The sequence below is a fragment of the Otolemur garnettii genome, unplaced genomic scaffold (assembly GCF_000181295.1).
Source record: "Otolemur garnettii isolate 467f Iridium unplaced genomic scaffold, OtoGar3 scaffold00041, whole genome shotgun sequence".
Lineage (NCBI taxonomy): Eukaryota > Metazoa > Chordata > Mammalia > Primates > Galagidae > Otolemur > Otolemur garnettii.
Window position 1 is genome coordinate 13064631 of NW_003852436.1, and position 21132 is coordinate 13085762.

A 21132-nucleotide genomic window follows, 5' to 3' on the forward strand; every position below is an offset into this window, starting at 1 on the left:
TGTAATTTTTATTTTATAGTACAAAGTAAACATAATCAAAAAGTGCAAAGTTAGGGAGCAAGAGGTCTTAGAACCTTCGCTGCTTGTGTCTTGAGTTGTTTGCTTTGAGACAGGTCCTCATTCCATATTCAAGCAGTATTCCAGATAAACTGCTACAGTTAGAGTTGTCATGGGTCAATCTTTGAAAGCAAACCAAGCATTAGAAGGTTAATAAAATAGAGTAACAATAAAGCAGAGTGCTTTACGGGTCATCCTAACTGCCTGGCACCGCTTAGCATGTGTAGATGAAAGCTTATCATCTTTAAGTGCTGTGACACTACCTGTCTTCTAATTAAACCGCTGTGGTGGTCTTCCAAATACAAAAGAAAACAAGGAATAATGGTCAGTGATCTAAGAGGTTCTTTGCACTTAAAGCAGACATTTTTTGAGCTCATGCCTCCCAGGAACGAAAAGATTATTAAGCCCTGTTATTGCTTGTTTGGGTGTCTCATGAGCAAGGATATTAATAGGCACAAAGATGAATCCTCATTTTCTTTTCTTTTTTTTTGAGAAAAAAAATCTCAGTCTGCCACCCTGGATACAGTGCCATGGGGTCAGCCTACCTCACAGCAACCTCAAACTCTTGGCTTCAGCATCCTAAATAGCTGGGACTACAGGTGCCTGCTACAATGCCTGGTCACTTTTTTCTATTTTTAGTAGAGTTGGACTCTCGCTCTTGCTCAGGCTGATCTCAAACTCATGAGCTCAAGCAATACACCTGGCTTGGCCTCCCAGAGTGCTAGGATTACAGGCGTGAGCCACCACACCCATCAAGAGAGGCTCTCATTAAGAATGCCTACCACTAACCAGCCCCCACTGCCTTCACCAGGGTCAACTGTCATGCTGTCAGGTAGCTCTGGGTTGTCTGCAATGCCGTCCTCCCTGCCTGGCAATGCTTAGCACATGTAGGTGAAAGATGACCCCTTTCACGTTAGGCCTGTGTATGGTCCTGTCAGGCTCATTTTATGATGAACATAAAGGATGACCCACCAACAGCAGTGAGCTCATCCTGGCTTCTGGCCTGTCCATCCAACCCTGAGCACCTGCATGATCTCCCCAGAGATGGAGGAGCTCAGTGGAGTCATGCATCTTACACAGTTAGCTCTCAGCTTGAACCAAAACCTGTGAGATCTCCAGCACGAGCCTTTCAAAATTACTAGCTGTTGATACTTTAAAATGATTTCAGCCTGCCACTGTCTTTTCAAAGCTGCCCTCAATTACGTTTTATGAAATAAAATTCACATGACACAAAATTCAACATTTCAACCATTTTAAAGTGTACAGTTAGTGCTTTTATTCCTTTTAGGTTTACCAAGTTGAGCAAATATCACCACTATCTTATTTCAGAACATTTTCATCACCTCCAAAGAAATTCTATACCCGTCAAGCAGCCACTTCCCATTCCCTCTTCCCACTACCCTCTGGCAACCACCAGTCTGTGCTCTGTCTCTATGGATTTGCCTTTTATAGACAGCTGGTATAAATGGAATCATACCTTATGTGGCACTCAGCAGATTTTCAAAGTTCACCCAAATGGTAGCATGTATTAGTATTCATTTTATGGCTAAGTTATGTTCCATGGCATATCACAATTTATTCATCGATTGATGGACATTTGGGTTGTTGACACTTTTTGGCTATGATGAATAATGCTTCTGTGAATATTCATGTACACGTTTTTGTGTGGATGTATGTTTTCAGTTCTCTTGGGTACATACCTAGGAGTGGAATTGCTGGGTCACAGTCATTCTATGTTTTACTTTTACTATTATTATGATGATGATTTGGTAGAGACGAGGTCTCAATATATAGCCCAGGCTGGCCTCCAGCTGCTATATTCCCACCTCAGCCTTCCCAGTAGATGAGACTAATACACAGCTAATACTTTTACTTTTTTGCAACAGGGTCTTGCTGTGTGTTGCTCACTAGTCTTGGACTCTGGCTTCAAGAGATTCTTCCAATTCAGCCTTCCAAATTGCTAGGATTACAGGCTTGAACCACTGGGCTGACCCCCTTTGTCTATTTTCAGATTGGGTTATCTTTTTGTCGATGAGTTATAGGAAACCTTTTTATGCTACCGTTATTACACCCTTATCAGATAAGGGTGAGTTTGAACCCGCCACCTCTGGTATAGGGGGCCGGTGACCTACTCCTTTAAGCCACAGCACTGCCCAGATTTGCTGCCCAGATTTACCTCTGTTTTGTTCTAGTTCTAACTTACATTTCAGTCTTATCTCTCTTGAGTTAATTTTTGTATATGAAACAGTTAAATTTCAATCTTTTACATGTTGAGTATCTAGTTGTCTTATCATCATTTGTTGAAAAGTCTATTTTCCCCCTGGGCAGTCTTGACACCTTTGTCAAGAATCAGTTGACCAAGGTGGGGTACAGTGGCTCATGCCTGTAATCTTAGCACTCTGGGAGGCCAAGGTGGGTGAATCACCTGAGCTCAGGAATTCAAGACCAGTCAGAGCAAGAGCGAGACCTCATCTTTACTAAAAATAGAAAAACTAGCCTGGCTTTGGGGTAGATGCCTATAGTCCCAGCTACTTGGGAGGCTGAGACAAGAGGATCACTTGAGCCCAAGAGTTTTAGGTTGCTGTGAGCAATGACACCATACCACTCTAGCCAGAGCATCAAAGTCTGAATCTTAAAAAAAAAAAAAAAAACACACAGAATCAATTGACCATAGATGTATAGGTTTATTTCTGCACTTTTAATTCTATCCCATTGATCTTTCTGCCTATCCCAATGTCACATTCTTTGATTACTGTAGCTCTGTATTAAATTTTGAAATTGGGAAGTATAAGTACTTCAGTTATATTCGTTTTCAAAATTGTTTTGGCTATTCAGAGTCCCATGCAATTTCAAATGAATTTTAGGAGTAGCTTATTCACTTCTGCAAAAAAAGGAAGTTGATACCTTTTTATTTATTAACAATATTTAGGGTTTTTTTTTTTTTTTGAGACAGAGTCTCAAGCTTTCACCCTGGGTAGAGTGCCATGACTTCACAGCTCACAGCAACCTCAAACTCTTGGGGTTAAGCAATTCTCTTGCCTCAACCTCCCAAGTAGCTGGGACTATAGGCACCAGCCACAATGCCCGGTTATTTTGGTTTTTTGCAGTGGTCATTATTGTTTTAGCTGGCCTGGACTGGGTTTGAACCTGTCAGCCTTAGTGTATGTGGCTGGTGCCCTACCCACTGAGCTACGGGTGCCACCACAATTTTCAGTGTTCTAGTCATGTACCTTTAGTTAAATTTATTCAAATGTCATATCCTTTTTGATGTTTTGTTAAATGGAATTGTTTTCTTTCATTTTGGATTATTCATTGCTAGTGTATAAAAATACAACTGATTTTTGTCTATATATCTTGCAACTTTGCTAAATTCATTTATTAGCTCTAATTGTGTGTGGGGGTGTGTGTGTGTGTGTATCCTTTAGGGTTTTCTCTGTGTAAGATCGTGTCATCCCTAGAGAAATTCTTTTTTTTGAGACAGAGTCTTACTGTGTCACCGTTGGTAGAGTGCTATGGTGTCACAGCTCACAACCTCAAACTCTTGAGCTTAAGCGATTCTCTTGCCTCAGCTTCCCAAGTAGCTGGGACTACAGGTGCCTGCCACAGTGCCCAGCTATTTTTTGGTTGCAGTTGTCATTGTTGCTTTAGCTGGCCCGGGCAAGGTTCGAACCTGCCAGCCTGGGTTTATGTGGCCGGTGACCTACCCACTGAGCTACGGGCACTGCCAATAGAGAAATTCTTAATTCTTCCTTTACAATTTAGATGCATTCTATCTCTTTTTCTTGCCTAAATGCCCTGGCTAGGGGAGGACGGAGGCCAGTTGGCAAGAGGAGGGAAGGCAATGGGGGAATCTCACCTAAGGTGCACAATGTGAGGGTGTTCAGCACACCCCCAGGTGAAGGGCTCAACTACAACTGGAACTTTACCTTAGAATTGAAAATAATGTAACCTAAACATCTGTATCCTCATATTAGTTTGTAATGAAAACATAAAAATAAATGCCCTGGCTGGAACTTTCAGTGAGAGTGCACATCTTCATCTGGTTCCTGATCTTGGGGGATAGCATTAAGTAATGATGTTAGCTGTTGGTTCTTTGTAGATGCCTTTTATCAGATTGAGAAAGGTCCCTTCTATTTTTCATTTGACAAGTGTTTTTTATCATGAAAGGGTGTTGGATTTTTGTCATAATGCTTTTTCCACATCAGTTGAGATGAGATGCTTTTATTTTTCCTTTTATTCTATCAATGTGGTATATTTAAATAGAGTAATTTTCAAATGTGAACTACTCTTGCTTTCTTGGGATAAATTTCACCTGTTCATGGTATATATGCAGCTGGATTCAGTTTGCTGGTATTTTAAGAATTTTTTTAATCTATATTTGTAAGAGATACTGGTCTGTAATTTTCTTGTGGTGCAAATACTGGCCTAATAAAATGAGTTAGGAAGTGTTTCCTCTACCTCCTTCTATTTTTTGAAGAATTTGAGAAGGATTGTTGTTAGTTCTTTTTTTTTTTTTTTTTTTTGAGACAGAGCCTCAAGCTATCCCCCTGGGTAGAGTGCCATGGCATCAAAGCTCACAGCAACCTCCAACTCCTGGGCTCAAGCGAGTCTCTTGCCTCTGCCTCCCAAGTAGCTGGGACCACAGGTGCCCGCCACAGCACCCGGCTATTTTTTTATTGCAGCTGTCATTGTTGTTTGGCAGGCCCGGGCTGGATTCGAACCCACCACCTTAGGTGTATGTGGCTGGCTCCTTAGCCACTTGAGCCACAGGCGCCGAGCTTGTTGTTAGTTCTTTAACTATTTCTTAAAATTGAATAGTGAAATCCTTTGGTCCTGGACTTTTCTTTGTCGGAAGCTTTCTAATTATTGATTCAATCTCTTTATTTATTATAGGTCTATTCAGATTGTATTTTTTTCTTTGAGTCAGTTTTGGTAGGTTATTTTTAGGAATTCATTGATTTCATCTACATTATTCAATTTGCTGACATACAACTATCCAAAGTATTCTGTTATAATCCTTTTTATTTCTATCATGTCGGCAATAATTTTCCTACTTTTGTTGCTGATTTTAGTAATATGAGTCTTCTCTCTTTCTCTTACCTGCTTTCTTTCTTCTTCCTTTTTTTCTTTTTTTTGGGGGGGGTTCAGTCTAGCTAATATAATATAATGTCCTTTTGCCAGTTGTATACACATACTGTCTTCCTTTGTGTGTAATAACTTTTCTCTGAAGTAAGTTTGCATAGAATATCATTTTCCATTCTTTCATTTTCTTTAATTTTTTTTGAGACAGAGCCTCAAGTTGTCACCCTGGGTAGAGTGCTGTGGCATCACAGCTCACAGCAACCTCTAACTCCTGGCTTAAGCGATTATCTTACTTTAGCCTCCCAAGTAGCTGGGACTACAGGCACCCACCACAACACCCAGCTATTTTTTTTTTTTGAGGGGGGCGGTTATAGTCGTCATTGTTGTTTGTTAGGCCTGGGCTGGATTTGAACCCTGCAGCTCTGGTGTATGTGGCTGCCGCCTTAGCCACCTTAGCTACAGGTGCTGAGCCCATTCTTTCATTTTCAACCTCTTTGTGTCTTTGGATCTAAAATGATTCTCTTATAGAGAATGTATAGTTGGATTATATATATATATTTATCCAATTTACCAGTATTGACCTTTTGATTAGAGAGTTTAATCATTTAAATTAGTAATCTAATTATCAATAGTAAGAACTTCTGCCATTTGCTATTTGTCTTCTATGTGTCATATCTTTTTTGAGACAGAGTCTCACTTTGTCGCCTTTGGTTGAGTGCCATGGTGTCACAGCTCACAACAACCTCAAACTCTTTTGCTTAAGTGATTCTCTTGCCTCAGCTTCCCAAGTAGCTGGGACTACAGGCTCCCACCACAATGCCTGGCTATTACTAGAGATGAAGTTTTGCTCTGGCTCAGGCTGGTCTCCAACTCATGAGCTCAGGCAATCCATCCTCCTTGACCTCCCAGAGTGCTAGGATTACAGGCGTGAGCCACCATGCCTGGCCTACTATATGTCTTATCTTTTTGTTCCTCAATTCCTTCGTTACCACTTTCTTACATGTTTAACAGACTAGTTACTATTTTGATTCTCTTCTCATTTCTTTTACTATATATCTTCTTTTTTTTTTTTTTTTTTTGAGACAGAGCCTCAAGCTGTCCCCCTGGGTAGAGAGTACTGTGGCATCACAGCTTACAGCAACCTCCAACTCCTGGGCTCAAGCAAGTCTCCTGCCTCCACCTCCCAGGTAGCTGGGACCACAGGCACCCGCCACAACGCCTGGCTATTTTTTGGTTGCAGCCATCATTGTTGTTTGGCAGGCCCGGGCTGGATTTGAACCCACCACCTTAGGTGTATGTGGCTGGCACCTTAGCCACTTGAGCCACAGGCACCGAGCCACTATATATCTTTTTAGTTCTTTTTATTGTTTGCCTTAGAGATTACAATTAACAGTTTAACTTCCAACAATATAATTCAAATTAATACCAACTTAGTTTCAATCGTATATAAAATCTTTGCTTCTTTTAGCTCCATTTCCCCCCAATATTATTATCACTATTCAATAAATATTTATACACTGTGATCATCAACATAGATTTGTAATTGTTATAGATTATATTATTTTGTATTTTATGTCATATGGCAGTTAGAAACCAAAAATACGCTTTCTTCTCTTCTCCCCCGCTCTCTCTCTGCCTCACTCTCCTCTTCACATCTCCTCTTTTATCTCCCCTTTTCTTTCCTCCTTGGTGCTGCTCTGCAGCCTCCCTCCCCCACCAATAAAGACCTTTCGTACAAAAAAAAAAAAAAAACCAAAAATACATTAACAATGACTTTTAGGCCAGGCACGGTGGCTCATACCTATAATTCTAGCACTCTGGGAGGCCGAGGTAAGAGGATCACTTGAGATCAGGAGTTTGAAATCAGGCTAAGGAAAGTGAAACTTCATTTCTATTCAAAATAGAAAAATTAGCCAGGTGTGGTGGTACATACCTATAGTCCCAAATACTTGGGAGGCTAACCCAGGAGGATTATCTCTTTGGATGTGTAGATTTGTATCTTGAATCCATTATTTTTGGGAATATTATTTCTTCCCCTTTCTCTATCTCTTGTCCTATTTGGAGTCTAATTAGGTATATTTGGTACACTTGGTAGTGTCCTGTCTTAGGCGCTATTACTTTTTCTTCATTCTTTTTTAATTTCTGTTTCTCAGATTCTATAGTCTCAATTGTCTTGTCTTCAAGTTCACTGATTCTTTTCTCTGCCTGTTTAAATCTTCCGTGGAACCCCTCTTGTGAAATTTTCATTTCAGTTATTATAGTTTTTAATCCTAGACTATTTCTATTTGGCTCCTTTTTGTAATTTCTGTCTCTTTATTAATATCGTCTATTTGGTGAGACATTGTTCTCATAGTTTCCTTTGGTTATTTATATGTGGTTTCTTTTAACTTTGCAAGCATATATAAAAGAGTTAAAGTCTATTAAGTCCAATTTGGGCTTTCTCAGGGAAATAATTTCTTTTGTCCTGTGTGTTGACCATACTTTTTAATTTTGTGGTTTTATTTTACTTTGTTTTGTTTTTGTATGCTTCATTGTTTTCATTAGAAACTGCACATTGAAAATATTATAATATGGAAAATCTGGAAATTAAATTCTCTACCCACACCTCCCAACCCCAGGATTTTTGTTGTTTGTCGTTGTTATTTAGTGACTTTTTTGAACTAATTTTTTCATACTCCAATTTTATTATCCCTACTGTTCTAATATTATAAAGTTTATATATTTTCATATAGGGCTACTGAAGTCTGCTCCAATAGATTAGTCTCAGCTAATGTTATGACATAGAATTCCTTACTCTGCCATATTTGGTAGTATCACTTCCCTGCAATCATTTAAAAATATAAATTAAAACGATTAGTAATAGTAACAGGTGCTGAGTCTTTGTGTTAGATGATGGGCTCTGGTCGTGAAGATTTTTACACTTTTAATGACTCCATAGTATTGTACGTTCTTTTCCTTCTTCCAATAAGTATCCGTTGTCATCTAACTCCTCAGACTGCTAGGGAACAGAGACCAGAAAATGCAAGTAGTATGGTATATTTGTGACTTCTAAATACAATGTGAATACCGATTCCCACATAAAATTTGCCTTTGGTCTAGACCCATTCTAGACATACGACTGTGCCCTCCTTCTAAGGCATATTTGGAAACTTAGTCCCAGCCTTGATCAACTTGGAAAGTGTGCAAGTGGATTGAATAAGCACTGTTTATGTGGCATGTTTCCCCAGTCCAGACAATTAGCCACAATGCCCTGAAGCTAACCTGAGGGATGAAGTCTTTTCACATTCTATTTTTGGTCTTTCCTCTGCTACATGTGACTAGCAGTGATAGCCTGCTCTAAAGAGACTTCATGAGCACTAACCATGAAAATGAAGTATTATTAAATGCTAATCTAGTTATATATAATGTAGAAATAAAAATGTAAAAGTGGTAAAAAGGGAACCATGTTTGGCTGAGGCCAAAGGAATAGCCTTTACAGGAATTATATTCCACAAATCCTTGGGGAATGACGTTTTTCCAAAGGAAATCTTAGAATTTAGTGAGGAATGCTCTTTTATCCTTTCCTCCACCAGCCCTTTGAAAAACAGGAAACAATCTTGGATTAAGCATTTTTATAAACATTGAGTAAAATGCTTATGATATGGAGCTTACATATTGTTACCAAGTATTTACTTTTCCGAAAATAATCTCCAAAAACTTTATGTAGGAAAATTTTTGTATGATACTGCACATTGTTTTAGGTTGTTCTGTTTCTTGAAAGCGTGGTAAAATAGGTTACATTTGATAAAATGCCCAAATGCTACTTAAAGTACAGCCTTCCCTCAGAGGTCGCTGACTTACTGGAGAGCTGCCTTGAAGGATCCCTTAGCTCATTTAGTCTTTTAGCAAATAATTATTGGTTGGCTCCTATATGCCGAGCTTTCTGCTGGATTGCATCAAATTGTACAGATGTAATGGAATGTGTAGAGAAATGTTTTTGAGCAGAAGATGGATAAAGAAAGGAAACCTCCATTTTATGTTTTAAGCCTATTCCTGAAAGGTCAGCAGAAGATATGAAAAAAGTAAAACATATTTTTTTCAACCCCGTAACTTATTATGTGCCTACTTCAAACTATAACACCATATTAAATTTTAAGTTATCTTGGAGATGGTTTGAGAGACCCTTGTCTGAATCTGATCCACTAGAAAAGATTGTTTCCAAGACACGTGTAGTTATCAGTAAACTGACTGCTTTTTTCCTGGGAGAATCAGCCCCAGAAACACTATGTAAAGTAAGAGTGAATCTCAATAGGAAGGAGGCGTCCTTTGGGTTGCTGTTACACATACCACCCAAATCATGGCTAAGCCTCCCCTCATTCACTCACTCAGCAGTTACTGAATAACGACTAAATGCATGGTGTTATCATGGCTCTAAGTGAGGGAGTTCCTGGGCTCAGGAACTTAAAATCTTATGAATATCTTATAAACAGACTATAAATAAAAGTACTTTGTGGGTGCATTCATCTTGCAGAAATCCAACAAGCTGCATTACAATTTATGTCCTTTTCTCTATGTGTGTTATATGTTGGAAATTCAAAACTGGAAGATGTTACTCCCAGCTGAGAGAATGAGGGGAATGCCTTTACGAGAAAGTTCATTTATGGCCTTATGTTGTATTGTTACTGAGAGTTGATCATAATTAGGATAAGGCAGTTTGATTTTCAGGCAAGCAGATGATGTCATCATCATCGTCATTATCATCACCATCAGAGTAGCTACCACTTACTAAACACGAATTATGTGCCAGCGCCTGGTGTCATCTGAGTTCTTTGTGCATACTAACCTACTTAATCCTCATAGCAGCTCTGTGAAATTAGGTTACTAGTATCGTCGTCTTTTGACAGAGGCAGAAATTGAGACACAGTGAAGATGAATGACTTGTCCATGGCCTTTCAGCTAAACAAGTGGTGGAGCCAGGATGCAAACTGCTGGGTCTAGCTTGTCTTTTATCCAAACGGTAGCAATTCTCAAAGCGTGATCCAGGAAACTTTGTGGGTCCTAAGACCCTTTCAGGGGGTTCACAAGGTCAATCCTATATTCATAATCATATGAAGACATTATTTTCCTTTTTCACTCTGGAATTTTTCCACGTTCATGATGGAATTTTCCAGAGGCTGTCTGATATGTGCTGTCACAATAGATTGAATGCAGACCCCAGGTGTCTTCTGTGAAGCCAGATATTGCAGGTGGTCACAAAAATGGAAAACAATGCCATTCTGCTCACAATATTTTTTGTTTGTTTTGTAAAATGTATTTGTCATAAATGACATCATTCACATTGACATTTCATGGGCTTTTTTTTTTTTTTCGACACAGAGTCTCACTCTGTTGCCAGGACTAAAGTACAGTAGGGTCATCATAGCTCAGTGCATCCTCCAACTGCTGAGCTCAATTGATCTTCCTGCCTCACACTCCCGAGTAGCTGGGACTACAAGCATGTGCCAAGATGCAGCTAATTTTTTCTATTTTTAGTAGAGATGGGGTTTTGATTTTGTTCAGGCTGGTCCTAAATTCTTTGAGCTAAAGCAGTCCTGCTGTGGCCTCCTAGAGTGCTAGGATTACAATTGTGAGCCACTGCTCCTGGCCCTATTAGTGCTTTTAATAAATCAATAAATACTTTAATAAACTTTTTCTCAGTTCCAATTTTTTTTTTTTTGAGGCAGAGCCTCAAGCTGTCCCCCTGGGTAGAGTACTGTGGCATCACAGCTCACAGCAACCTCCAACTCCTGGGCTCAAGGAGCCCTGCCTCTGCCTCCCAAGTAGCTGGGACCACAGGCGCCCGCCACAACGTCCAGCTATTTTTTGGTTGCAGCTGTCATTGTTATCTGGCAGGCCCGGGCTGGATTTGAACCCGCCACCCTAGGTGTATGTGGCTGGCGCCTTAGCCACTTGAGCCATAGGCGCCGAGCCTCAGTTCCAATTTTTAATATGACAAATATCTATAGATATAATCCACAAGCACCAAAGCTCTTTTTTTTTTTTTTTTTTTTGAGACAGAGTCTCAAGCTTGTCCCCTGGGTAGAGTGCCCTGGCATCATGCTCAGAGCAACCTCCAACTCCTGGGCTCAAGCGAGTCTCTGGGCTCAAGTGAGTCTCCTTCCTCAGCCTCCCAAGTAGCTGGGACCACAGGCGCCCGCCACAACGCCCGGCTATTTTTTGGCTGCAGCCGTCATGGTTGTTTGGCGGGCCGGGCTGGATTCGAACCCGCCACCTTGGGTGTATGTGGCTGGCGTCTTAGCCACTTGAGCCATAGGCGCCGAGCCAGCACCAAAGCTCTTATGGAGTCCTCAATAACTTATAGAGTACAAAGGGCTCCTGAAACCAAAAGATGCGAGACCCACACCCCTATAGGGTTCTGCTTTAGGGGGAGTAGCTGCCAAAAACCTGGTTTTGTGGTCTTTGTAGCAACTTTGGAGTCCATTCAACGTCTGTTTGATCTGTCAAAATGTATTCTTCCTTTTCTCCTGTGAAGCTAAGTACAAAAATGCCAACATCCTGGGGTGGCTGTGAGAACTGAATGAGAGAATTCAAGGAAAGTGCTTAGTGCAGAGTAAACACTCAATCTGGGGCCCAGAGCCAGGAACTTCTCTTGTGTTACCTGCAGGTGATGGAATTTTACTGCCAGTCCTGTGAGACCGCCATGTGTCGGGAGTGCACTGAAGGGGAACATGCAGAGCACCCCACGGTCCCGCTCAAGGACGTGGTAGAGCAGCACAAGGCCTCACTCCAGGTCCAGCTGGATGCTGTCAACAAGAGGTATGGCACCCCTCCCAAGCCTCCACTGGCTGCCTGTACATGGGGCCTGGCTTCATGGTCTCTTGTCTTAGTGCAGTGATAGGTTCATGTTACCCTTGAGGTGTCAGGCTGCATGTCCTAGTAAGTTCTTTGATTATGGATCTGTCATCATAAAATAGTGAGTGATGAAAGTTGTCCCCTTTTATCCCTTGGTAAAATCCCAACCTCCTTATGTTATAATTAGTGGCATTTTTATTTGAATATCTTAGTATAATTAAATGAATTAAAGTACACTCCAAGCAAACACTCTCAGATCTCTGAATACATGCCTAAAAGCAGGCTCTCTGAAGAGCCTTCCTTAGCTTCTGCTCTTGACTGACTCACAGGCCCACTGTGTCGGCTGTAGTTGACTCCTTTCCCTCTGAACCCTGTAAAATAGTCTTGAGCAGCATTGCTCAATTTTCCTCATCTTTTCTGCTTATAGGCTCCTTCTTTGGAAATGAAGGAACAGAGTAGCAGTGTGATGCATGAGAAAGACCAAAGAGAAGAAATAAATGAACAGCCAGTTGGAAAGCAGATAAAGTCTCTTCACCGATAGCCATAGTGAGAAAAGTGATGCTTATATACGAGTTAAAAGAACTTGGAAACATAGAAGTCCCTAGTTTGGAAAAGTTTTTTATGTGGCAGGGGAAAAAGTTATAGCTATACATCTAGAATAGTATTTCTCAACCGTAGGTGATTTGGCAATGCATGGAGGTATTTTTGATGGCACAACTGTGTGCTGGGGTACTTGGCATCTGGTAGAGGACAAGATGCTGTTAAACATCATCCAATGCATCAGAAAGCCCCCTGCAACAAAGATTTATCCGGCCAGAATAGCTTTTTAGAGAGCTTCGAGTCTTTGTCCCATCAATTATTAAAATTAGGTGATGGCAGATAGTTTGAAATGCACATAGACCCTCAAAGTCTCTTCTCTCAAAAGCAGTAATTACTTCCTATCTTAATCATTATTTTCTTTGGTTATCATTTCTTAAAGATGATAAAAGCCATGAATTTTTTTTTGACAAAATATAGTGTTTGGATAGATTTTAGAGTATTTCTGGGTTGAGGTTAAATAATCTGTAACAACTGTCTGCCAGGCTCCCAGAAATAGATTCTGCTCTTCAGTTTATCTCGGAAATCATTCATCAATTAACCAACCAAAAGGCGAGCATTGTGGATGACATCCATTCCACCTTCGATGAGCTCCAGAAGACTTTAAATGTGCGGAAGAGTGTGCTGCTTATGGAACTAGAAGTCAACTATGGCCTCAAACACAAGGTAAGACTCTAGTCATCCTTATGTTGGTTTCAGAGTAGCTGCCTGTGTCCTAAAATGTTAGGATTTCGGGCAGCTGCCTACATCCTCGGTTCCTGGTATGCTCTGGCTGAAGAATGAGACCCACCAAAATAAGGCAAGCATGAAACAAAGTTTATTGAGGAAGAGCAAGATAGGTTTACCAAGCAAGATATGTTTGCCATAGACAAAGAACGGACCTCCCTTGTCATGAGAAAGAAAAAGCTTCGAAAATGGGCGGGAGTGTTCTCTTTTATACTGCTTACCTCCAGGGTTGGGCCTACCTCAAGGTTCAGTGGTCACCTTGGGACCAGAGTCTTACTGTGCATGTGGACCTCCCATGAGCCTCTCTAAAAGCCCATGGTGGGGGTGTGGACCACAATGTAGATTTAAGGTGATGACATGATAAATAGGATTAAGGCTGTTCTAGGTCACCTTCAAGATTCTATTGTACCTGTTGTTAGGCCCATAGGATAGAGAGGCAGGCTCAGTTCCCACTGACAGACTGGGGACAGGGGTGGTTCCTCCTTCTCAGGTGTGAACAGTCACTTCAGACAGGATTAAGGAGAGAGGGATGTGGGGGCCCTGCCCTTGCTTGTCCTTTTTCCCTGGGAGAGCTGGATTTCTAGCTACCTACCTAACACAGGTATTCTACAAGAGACATGACATAGAGGGTGCTTCACTGTACTAGCTCATTGGTTCTAAGAGCAGTACCAGGGACTCAAATGTGTCTTTAAGTGTCACCGTTGTATAGTAAACTATATTTTTCACTTAATTATCCAGCTATTCTTTTCTTTCTTGTTTTCAGCAAAACCCTGTAAAGTTTCAGTTCATAATTTTACAGAAGTAAAGGGTGAATATAATGTAATGCTTTTCACGATTTAGGGTTAAACTGGATTGTTTCCCTACCTCAATTATAATGTGAAATAGTCTCTTAATTGCTCTCAGACCTACACCAACCTGTTAGTCAACTTCAAAGCAAACCCTGACTGCAGCCTTTGTCTAACTCGGCTGGTCTGTCCACAAAACAGTGGAATGAAAAGCTTCTGACGTTTAGGTGTGGGTGGTTGATTTGATTAGTTTCTGTTCCTCTTAGGTGGTGACAATGGAGCTTTGGGCATTAGGGAGAGGTACAGAATAATAATAGTTCACGTCAGGCATAAAGGCTTAGCAGTTTGTCTGCCAGCATACATAGTGGTGTTTCTGTTTGTCTCTATGCAAAACACATGACCCAGAAAATACACGTGTGGCAGAGTCAGGGCAAGGCGGAAGGCAAAACTCTGCCAGGAATGTGACTTAGGATTCTGCACGGGACCGACGTTCCTGGCTGGCGGAGGGCACGTCCCGTGGGCTGAGCTCACGCCCTATAGAAAACGCTCACCAGGCCTCTGGCTTCCCCGCAGGTCCTCCAGTCGCAGCTGGATACTCTGCTGCAGGGGCAGGAGAGCATTAAGAGCTGCAGCAACTTCACAGCGCAGGCCCTGAACCATGGCACGGAAACGGAGGTGCTGCTGGTGAAGAAGCAGATGAGCGAGAAGCTGAACGAACTGGCCGACCAAGATTTCCCCTTACACCCGCGCGAAAACGACCAGCTGGATTTCATCGTGGAAACCGAGGGGCTGAAGAAGTCCATCCACAACCTCGGGACCATTTTAACCACCAACGCGGTGGCCTCCGAGACGGTAGCCACAGGCGAGGGGCTGCGGCAGACCATCATCGGGCAGCCCATGTCCGTCACCATAACGACCAAGGACAAAGACGGCGAGCTGTGTAAAACCGGCAACGCTTACATCACGGCGGAGCTGAGCACGCCCGACGGCAGCGTGGCGGACGGCGAGATCCTGGATAACAAAAATGGCACCTACGAATTCCTGTACACCGTCCAGAAGGAAGGGGACTTCACCCTCTCTCTGAGGCTGTACGACCAGCACATCCGGGGCAGCCCGTTCAAGCTGAAAGTCATCCGCTCGGCTGATGTGTCTCCCACCACCGAGGGTGTGAAGAGGCGCGTGAAGTCCCCGGGCAGCGGCCACGTGAAGCAGAAAGCTGTGAAAAGACCCGCGAGTATGTACAGCACTGGCAAGCGAAAAGAGAACCCCATCGAGGACGATTTGATCTTTCGAGTGGGTAAGGACAGCCCGAGAGAGGCTATAATTAAGGGATAACTGGGGCGGTGTCACTGCAGGTTGGAGTATCACAGCCCTAAATTTCTGCCCGAAGGTGTTGGGAGATACATGGATATAAAATTTGATATAACTTATTAGGTGGGTTTATGTCGTCCCCTCCTTTTTTGAATTTCTACGTTGCATTGTAGAAATTCACAAACTGGAAATAAGCAAAAACAGAAATAGAATAATCACAGCACCCATAATCTGGAAATTAAGGAAAATATTGGCAATCTCCGCCCCCTCCGCCCCATGCCTAACTCACAGTTAGGGAGATTCTTCTTTCTCGGACGAGGCATTTTTCTGAAATTTGCCAGCTCCTCCTGTACCAGCTGTCTCCCTGACACTGCTTCTGCCCTGCTTGGGTGTGAGGGGCAGGGGTGCATTTTAAATTAAGTTGAAGTCACTTCCAGCTGTGTGTAGCGAGAGAGCAGCCCCCTAAAAGGAAGGATGGGTGAAAACTTGGAGAAAGGAATGGGGTTAGGGCATCAGGGACAGAAGCAAAAATAGTGTTGGATGAGCCAAGAGATTTGGGGATGCACGTGGCCATTCCCTCTAACTCATTGGCGCCTTTCTCTCCCTCTCTTAACTAAGTATGTTCTCAGTAGAAAGCAAACTAAATGTAAACAACAAAGTGCCTGATAATTCTTGAGGGGACAAGAGTCTACATTTCAATTTCTAAAGGTAGCTGCTGCAGCACACGTCTTATTCTCCCTCTCCAGTCTTACAACTACAGTACCTCCAAAAGGGCGCTGCACAGCATACTAACTGACATGCAGGAAAACAGTTCTGTAGCTCAAATAAAATGGCTAAACGAAAGAAACAGATTTCTTTTCTTTTTCTTTTTTTTAACTGCAGAACTTCTCAGAACCTTTAGAATCTGCTGTTGTGCTCTGTTAGTCTCTGAGGCAGGAGAGGGATAGCAGGCAGCGCTTCTGAGCATAGAACATTGTTCTGTGGAGCAAGTGGGAAACTAAGGCTCCTTGGAAAATTTTGAACAAAGCTGTTCTGCGTTAATAGTTCAGGTGGAATCTTGGTAAGGACTGTGGTATGATATGCAACTTGTCTACTCAGAGCAGGGAGGCCCTCAGATGTTTGCTGGCTTATGTGCAGGGTAGGTACAGAGATTGTTGATACACCCCAAAGCAGAGAAGACAAGCTGGAGCGGGTACACATTTGGGAATGTCCCAGGTCTGCCACTCCAGTTCCACCACTTGCCTCAGCTTTGGGCAGATCTTTCTGCTTCTGTGAACTTCACTTTCCAAATACATACAGAGGGTAAACTCTTTTTTCCTCCTACCCACTGAGAAATGCAGCTATCGTGACTCACTGGCTCTGGTGGAGAGGTATTTAAATGTTTAAACATTTGTAAAGAACTCAGAGCACCTGGCATGCAGCGCGTCTCAGTTTATTAATGAAGTAAAAATGCTGTCTTAATTTGCTAAAGCTGCTACAACAAAATACTATTGTCTGGGAGGCATAAATTATGAACATTTATTTTCTCACAATTCTAAAAAACAAACTGTTTTGGAGTTACAATTCCAACATTAAGGTGCTAGAAAGGTTGGTTTCCTTGGAGGCCCTTGTCCTTGACTTGCAGATGGCCACCCTCTTGCTGCTTTGTCCTCACATGGTTGTCGTGGGTGGCTGGCACCCATGGAGTCTCTTCTTTTTCTTATAAGGACACTAACTGTGTTGGATTAGGGCCCTACCTTAACGAGCTCGTTTTAACTTAATTACTGCTAATCCACATACAGTTCCATTCTGAAGTACTGGGAGATGGGACTTCAAAATGTGAATTTGGAGGAGGGGACATACTTCAGCCTGTAATTACTATCTCAGGTGTGTAGGAGCAGAAAGAAAGGCAAGCCCCTTACTGGCCCACTTCTTTTTTTTTAAATTGACAAGTAAAAATTGTACATAGTTATGATATTCAACTTTTTTTCATATATGAGGTCCAGCAGTTAAGTTCGAGAACTCATCCTGGGGGAAATGCTACATACCTCATTGCTGAATATCACTATGGCCACCTTTGAAGTGCTCCCCTTGGGAAGCTATGCCCCAGGGCCAGTGCCTAGTCCACACTTCAAACCACTTTTTCTAGGATGAGTTGGCAAGCTTAATTGTCAGACCTTGTAAGACAGTGCCTCTGATGGTCATTCTAGAAGAATTCCAATATGGCATACTGCCTTTTAGGTTCACCCATACTGTCACAAATTGCAGGATTCCCTTCCTTTTTAAGGCTGAATAGTATTCCATTTTGTGTATATACCACTTTTTCTTTATTCATCTGTTGATGGATACTTCAGTTGATTAATAACTTTTGTGATATTTCATAGCTGTTGTGAATAGTGCTGAAATGAACAGAGGAGTGCAGCTATGTCTTGGAGATACTAATTTCATTTCCTTTGGATAGGCTGGGCACAGCAGCTCACACCTGTAATCCTAGCACCCTGGGAAGCCAAGGTGGGTGGATTGCTTTAGCTCAGGAGTTCAAGACCAGCCTGAGTAATAATAGCAAAACACCGTTTCTACTAAAAATAGAAAAACTAAGGCAAGAGGATCATTTGAACCCAAGAACTTGACGTTGCTGTGAGCTATAATGCCATGGCACTCTGGTCAGAGCAAAAAACAAAAGAAATTCCTTTGGACATATACCCAGAAGTGAGATTGCCAGATTATATGGTAGTTCTGTTTTTGTTTTTGTTTGTTTTGTTTTTGAGACAGAGTCTCACTCTGTTGCCCTTGGTAAAGTGCCATGGAGTCATAGCTCACAGCAACCTCAAACTCTTGGGCTCAAGCAATCCTCTTTTCTTAACCTCCCGAGTAGCTGGGATTATAGACACCCACCACAATGCCCAGCTATTTTTTAGAGATGGGGTCTCGTGCTTGCTCAGGCTGGTCTTGAACGCATGAGCTCAGGCAGTCCACCCATGTCAGTCTCCCAGAGTGCTAGGATTATAGGCATGAGCCACCATACCCGGCCTCTATTTTTAATTTTTTAAAGAACCTCGATAGTGTTTTCCATAATGGCTGTACTAATTTGCATCCTCACCAACAATATACAAGGGTTCCTTTTTTTCCCCATATCCTCACCAACACTTGATTCCTTTGGCTTTTTTGATAGTAGCCACTCTAAAGGTATGAGGTGATATCTCATTGTGGTTTTAATTTGCATTTCTCTGGTGAGTAATGATGGTTAGCTTTTTTCATAAATTGGTCAGCCACTTGTGTATCTTCTTTGCAAAGTGTCTGTTTAGATCTTTTACCCATTTTTTTTTTTTTTTTGAGACGAAGCCTCAAGCTATCCCCCCTGGGTAGAGTGCCATGGCATCATGCTCACAGCAACCTCCAACTCCTGGGCTCAAGCGAGTCTCCTGCCTCAGCCTCCTAAGTAGCTGGGACCACAGGCGCCCGCCACAACGCCTGGCCATTTTTTGGTTGCAGCCATCATTGTTGTTTGGCGGGCCCAGGCTGGGGATTCGAACCTGCCACCTTAGATGTATGTGGCTGGCGCCTTAGCTGCTTGAGCCACAGGTGCTGAGCCATCTTTTACCCATTTTTTAATCAGGTTATTTGTTTTCATACTTTTGAGTTGTTTGAGTTTCTTATACGTTTTAGATATTATCCCTTTACCAGATGCATGGTTTGCAAATATATTTCCCCATCTGTAGGTTGCCTCTCTCTTCATTGTGGTGATTGCTTCTTTTGGTAGCTTTTTAGAGATATAATTCCATTCATCTATTTTTGGTTTTGTTGCCAGTGCTTTTGGATTTATATTCAAAAAACCCATTGCCCAGACATGTCATAGAACTTTTCCCCTGTGTTTTTTTCTAGTGGTTTTATAGTTTCAGGTCTTGTGATTGTATCTTGAACCCTAGAGGTGATTTTTGTACATGATGTGAGGTGAAGGTCTGATTTCATTCTTCTGCATGTTCATGTCCAGCTTTCCCAATACCATTTATTGAAGAGCTAACCTTTCTTCACTGTGTATTCTTGGCATCTTTGAGAAATGAATTGACCATAAATGTGTAGATTTATTTCTAGACTCTCTGTTCTATCCCATTAGTGTATGTGTCTGTTTTTGTGCCAGTATCACGCTAGTTTGATTATTATACCTTTGAAGTAGATTTTGAAATCAGGTAGTATGATGCCTGTGGCTTTGTCTCTTTGCTCAAGATTGCTTTGGTTATTTAGGGTGTTTTGTGGTTTCAGATGAATTTCAGGATTGCTTTTTCTATTTATATGAAAAATATCATTGGTATTTTGATAGGATTGAACTGTAGAACATTTTGGGTAATAGGCACATTTCTTCCTATCCATGAACATGGGATATCCTTCCATTTCTTTATTTTGTGTTAATTTCTTTGATCAGTGTCTTACAGTTTTCTGTGTATGGATCTTTCACCTCGTTGGTTAAATTTATTCCTAAACCGAGTTTGTTTATTTTTGTATTCTTTAACCTTACATTCAAATCCCGTGTCTAGTCAAAAGACAGGCTTCACGATGCAATATTACAGCTCGAAAAACATTTCTGGGGTACCTTTTGTCTGCCAGGTATTATACTAGGTGGTGGGAATACAGAAATGAAAGAAATGAGATCTGGGCGGCACCTGTGGCTCAAAGGAGTAGGGTGCTGATCCCTTATGCCAGAGGTGGCGGGTTCAAACCCAGCCCCGGCCAAAAACTATTAAAAAAAAAAGTAAAAAAGAAACGAGATCTCCCTCTTGGAGCTTATAGTTTGGAATGACCGATGTATGAGCAACTAATTTAAATACCGTGAGTTAGGTGACAAAAAGCTATAGAAATCGAAAGGAATTTAAACCATAACTTGAATGATGAGTAGAATTTATCTAAGTTCACAGGTAGAAATGGCATCCCAGACAGAAGGACTAGCAAGAAGGGATAAGGACAGGTGATCGATGTTCTGGGGGACTCATCCCATGAAGCATGAGCAACAACCAGACCAATGAAAAGTGAAGAAGCTGGACAAATGGGTGTTGGAGACTCCTACTCCTTGAATGCCTTCTGTGGTCTCACACCTGGACATTTTAGTCTGAGAATTCTTTCCCCAATTTTATCCTTCCCTCAAATTCCATCTTCTGTTTTAGAATCTACCATGATTAGTTTTATTTATTCCTGGGTCTTATTATCTGACAAGTGTAAATTCCCTCAGGTGAAGGATGATGTCATTAATCATTCATAATCCCCAACAATACAGAGGAATACTTTGTGGAAATATGTTACGAGTTTGAAAAGGATCAAATCATGACCTACTTCTTGATTTAACTTCCCTCTCACCATAGCCAGGCTCCAGTTTTGAGGCCCAGTGACGCACAGACTAGGCTACAGTGCAGGAAGCTGTTGGGTACGAACATGCATGGGTAGGCAACGTCAAACAGTGCTGGCCTAAGAACTTGTCTTTTCAACAAGTACTTTGGGCCAAGAGCAGTGGCGCACATCTGTAATCCTAGCACCCTGGGAGGCTAAGGTGGGTGGATTGCCTGGGCTCAGGAGTTTGAAACCAGCCTAAGCAAGGGTGAGACCCCCATCTCTACTAAAAATAGAGAAACTAGCCAGGCATTATAGCAAGTGCCTGTAGTCCCAACAACTTGGGAAGCTAAAGCAAAAGGATTGCCCAAACCCAAGAGTTTGAGGTTGCTATGACCTAGGACACCTCAAGGCACAGAGTAAGACTCTGTCTCAAAAAAAAAAAAAA

The 21132-nt window shown here is 41.8% G+C and overlaps 1 protein-coding gene across 1 annotated transcript in view; it reads left to right on the forward strand.

Annotated features, from left to right (window-relative positions):
• Positions 1-21132, forward strand: part of TRIM2 (tripartite motif containing 2) — a 117331-nt gene that overhangs the window by 64602 nt on the left and 31597 nt on the right. The window contains exons 4-6 of the mRNA XM_023513459.1: positions 11783-11934; positions 13053-13233; positions 14652-15375. Of these exons, the coding sequence (XP_023369227.1) occupies positions 11783-11934; positions 13053-13233; positions 14652-15375 (1057 nt within the window). The remainder of the gene's footprint in view (positions 1-11782; positions 11935-13052; positions 13234-14651; positions 15376-21132) is intronic.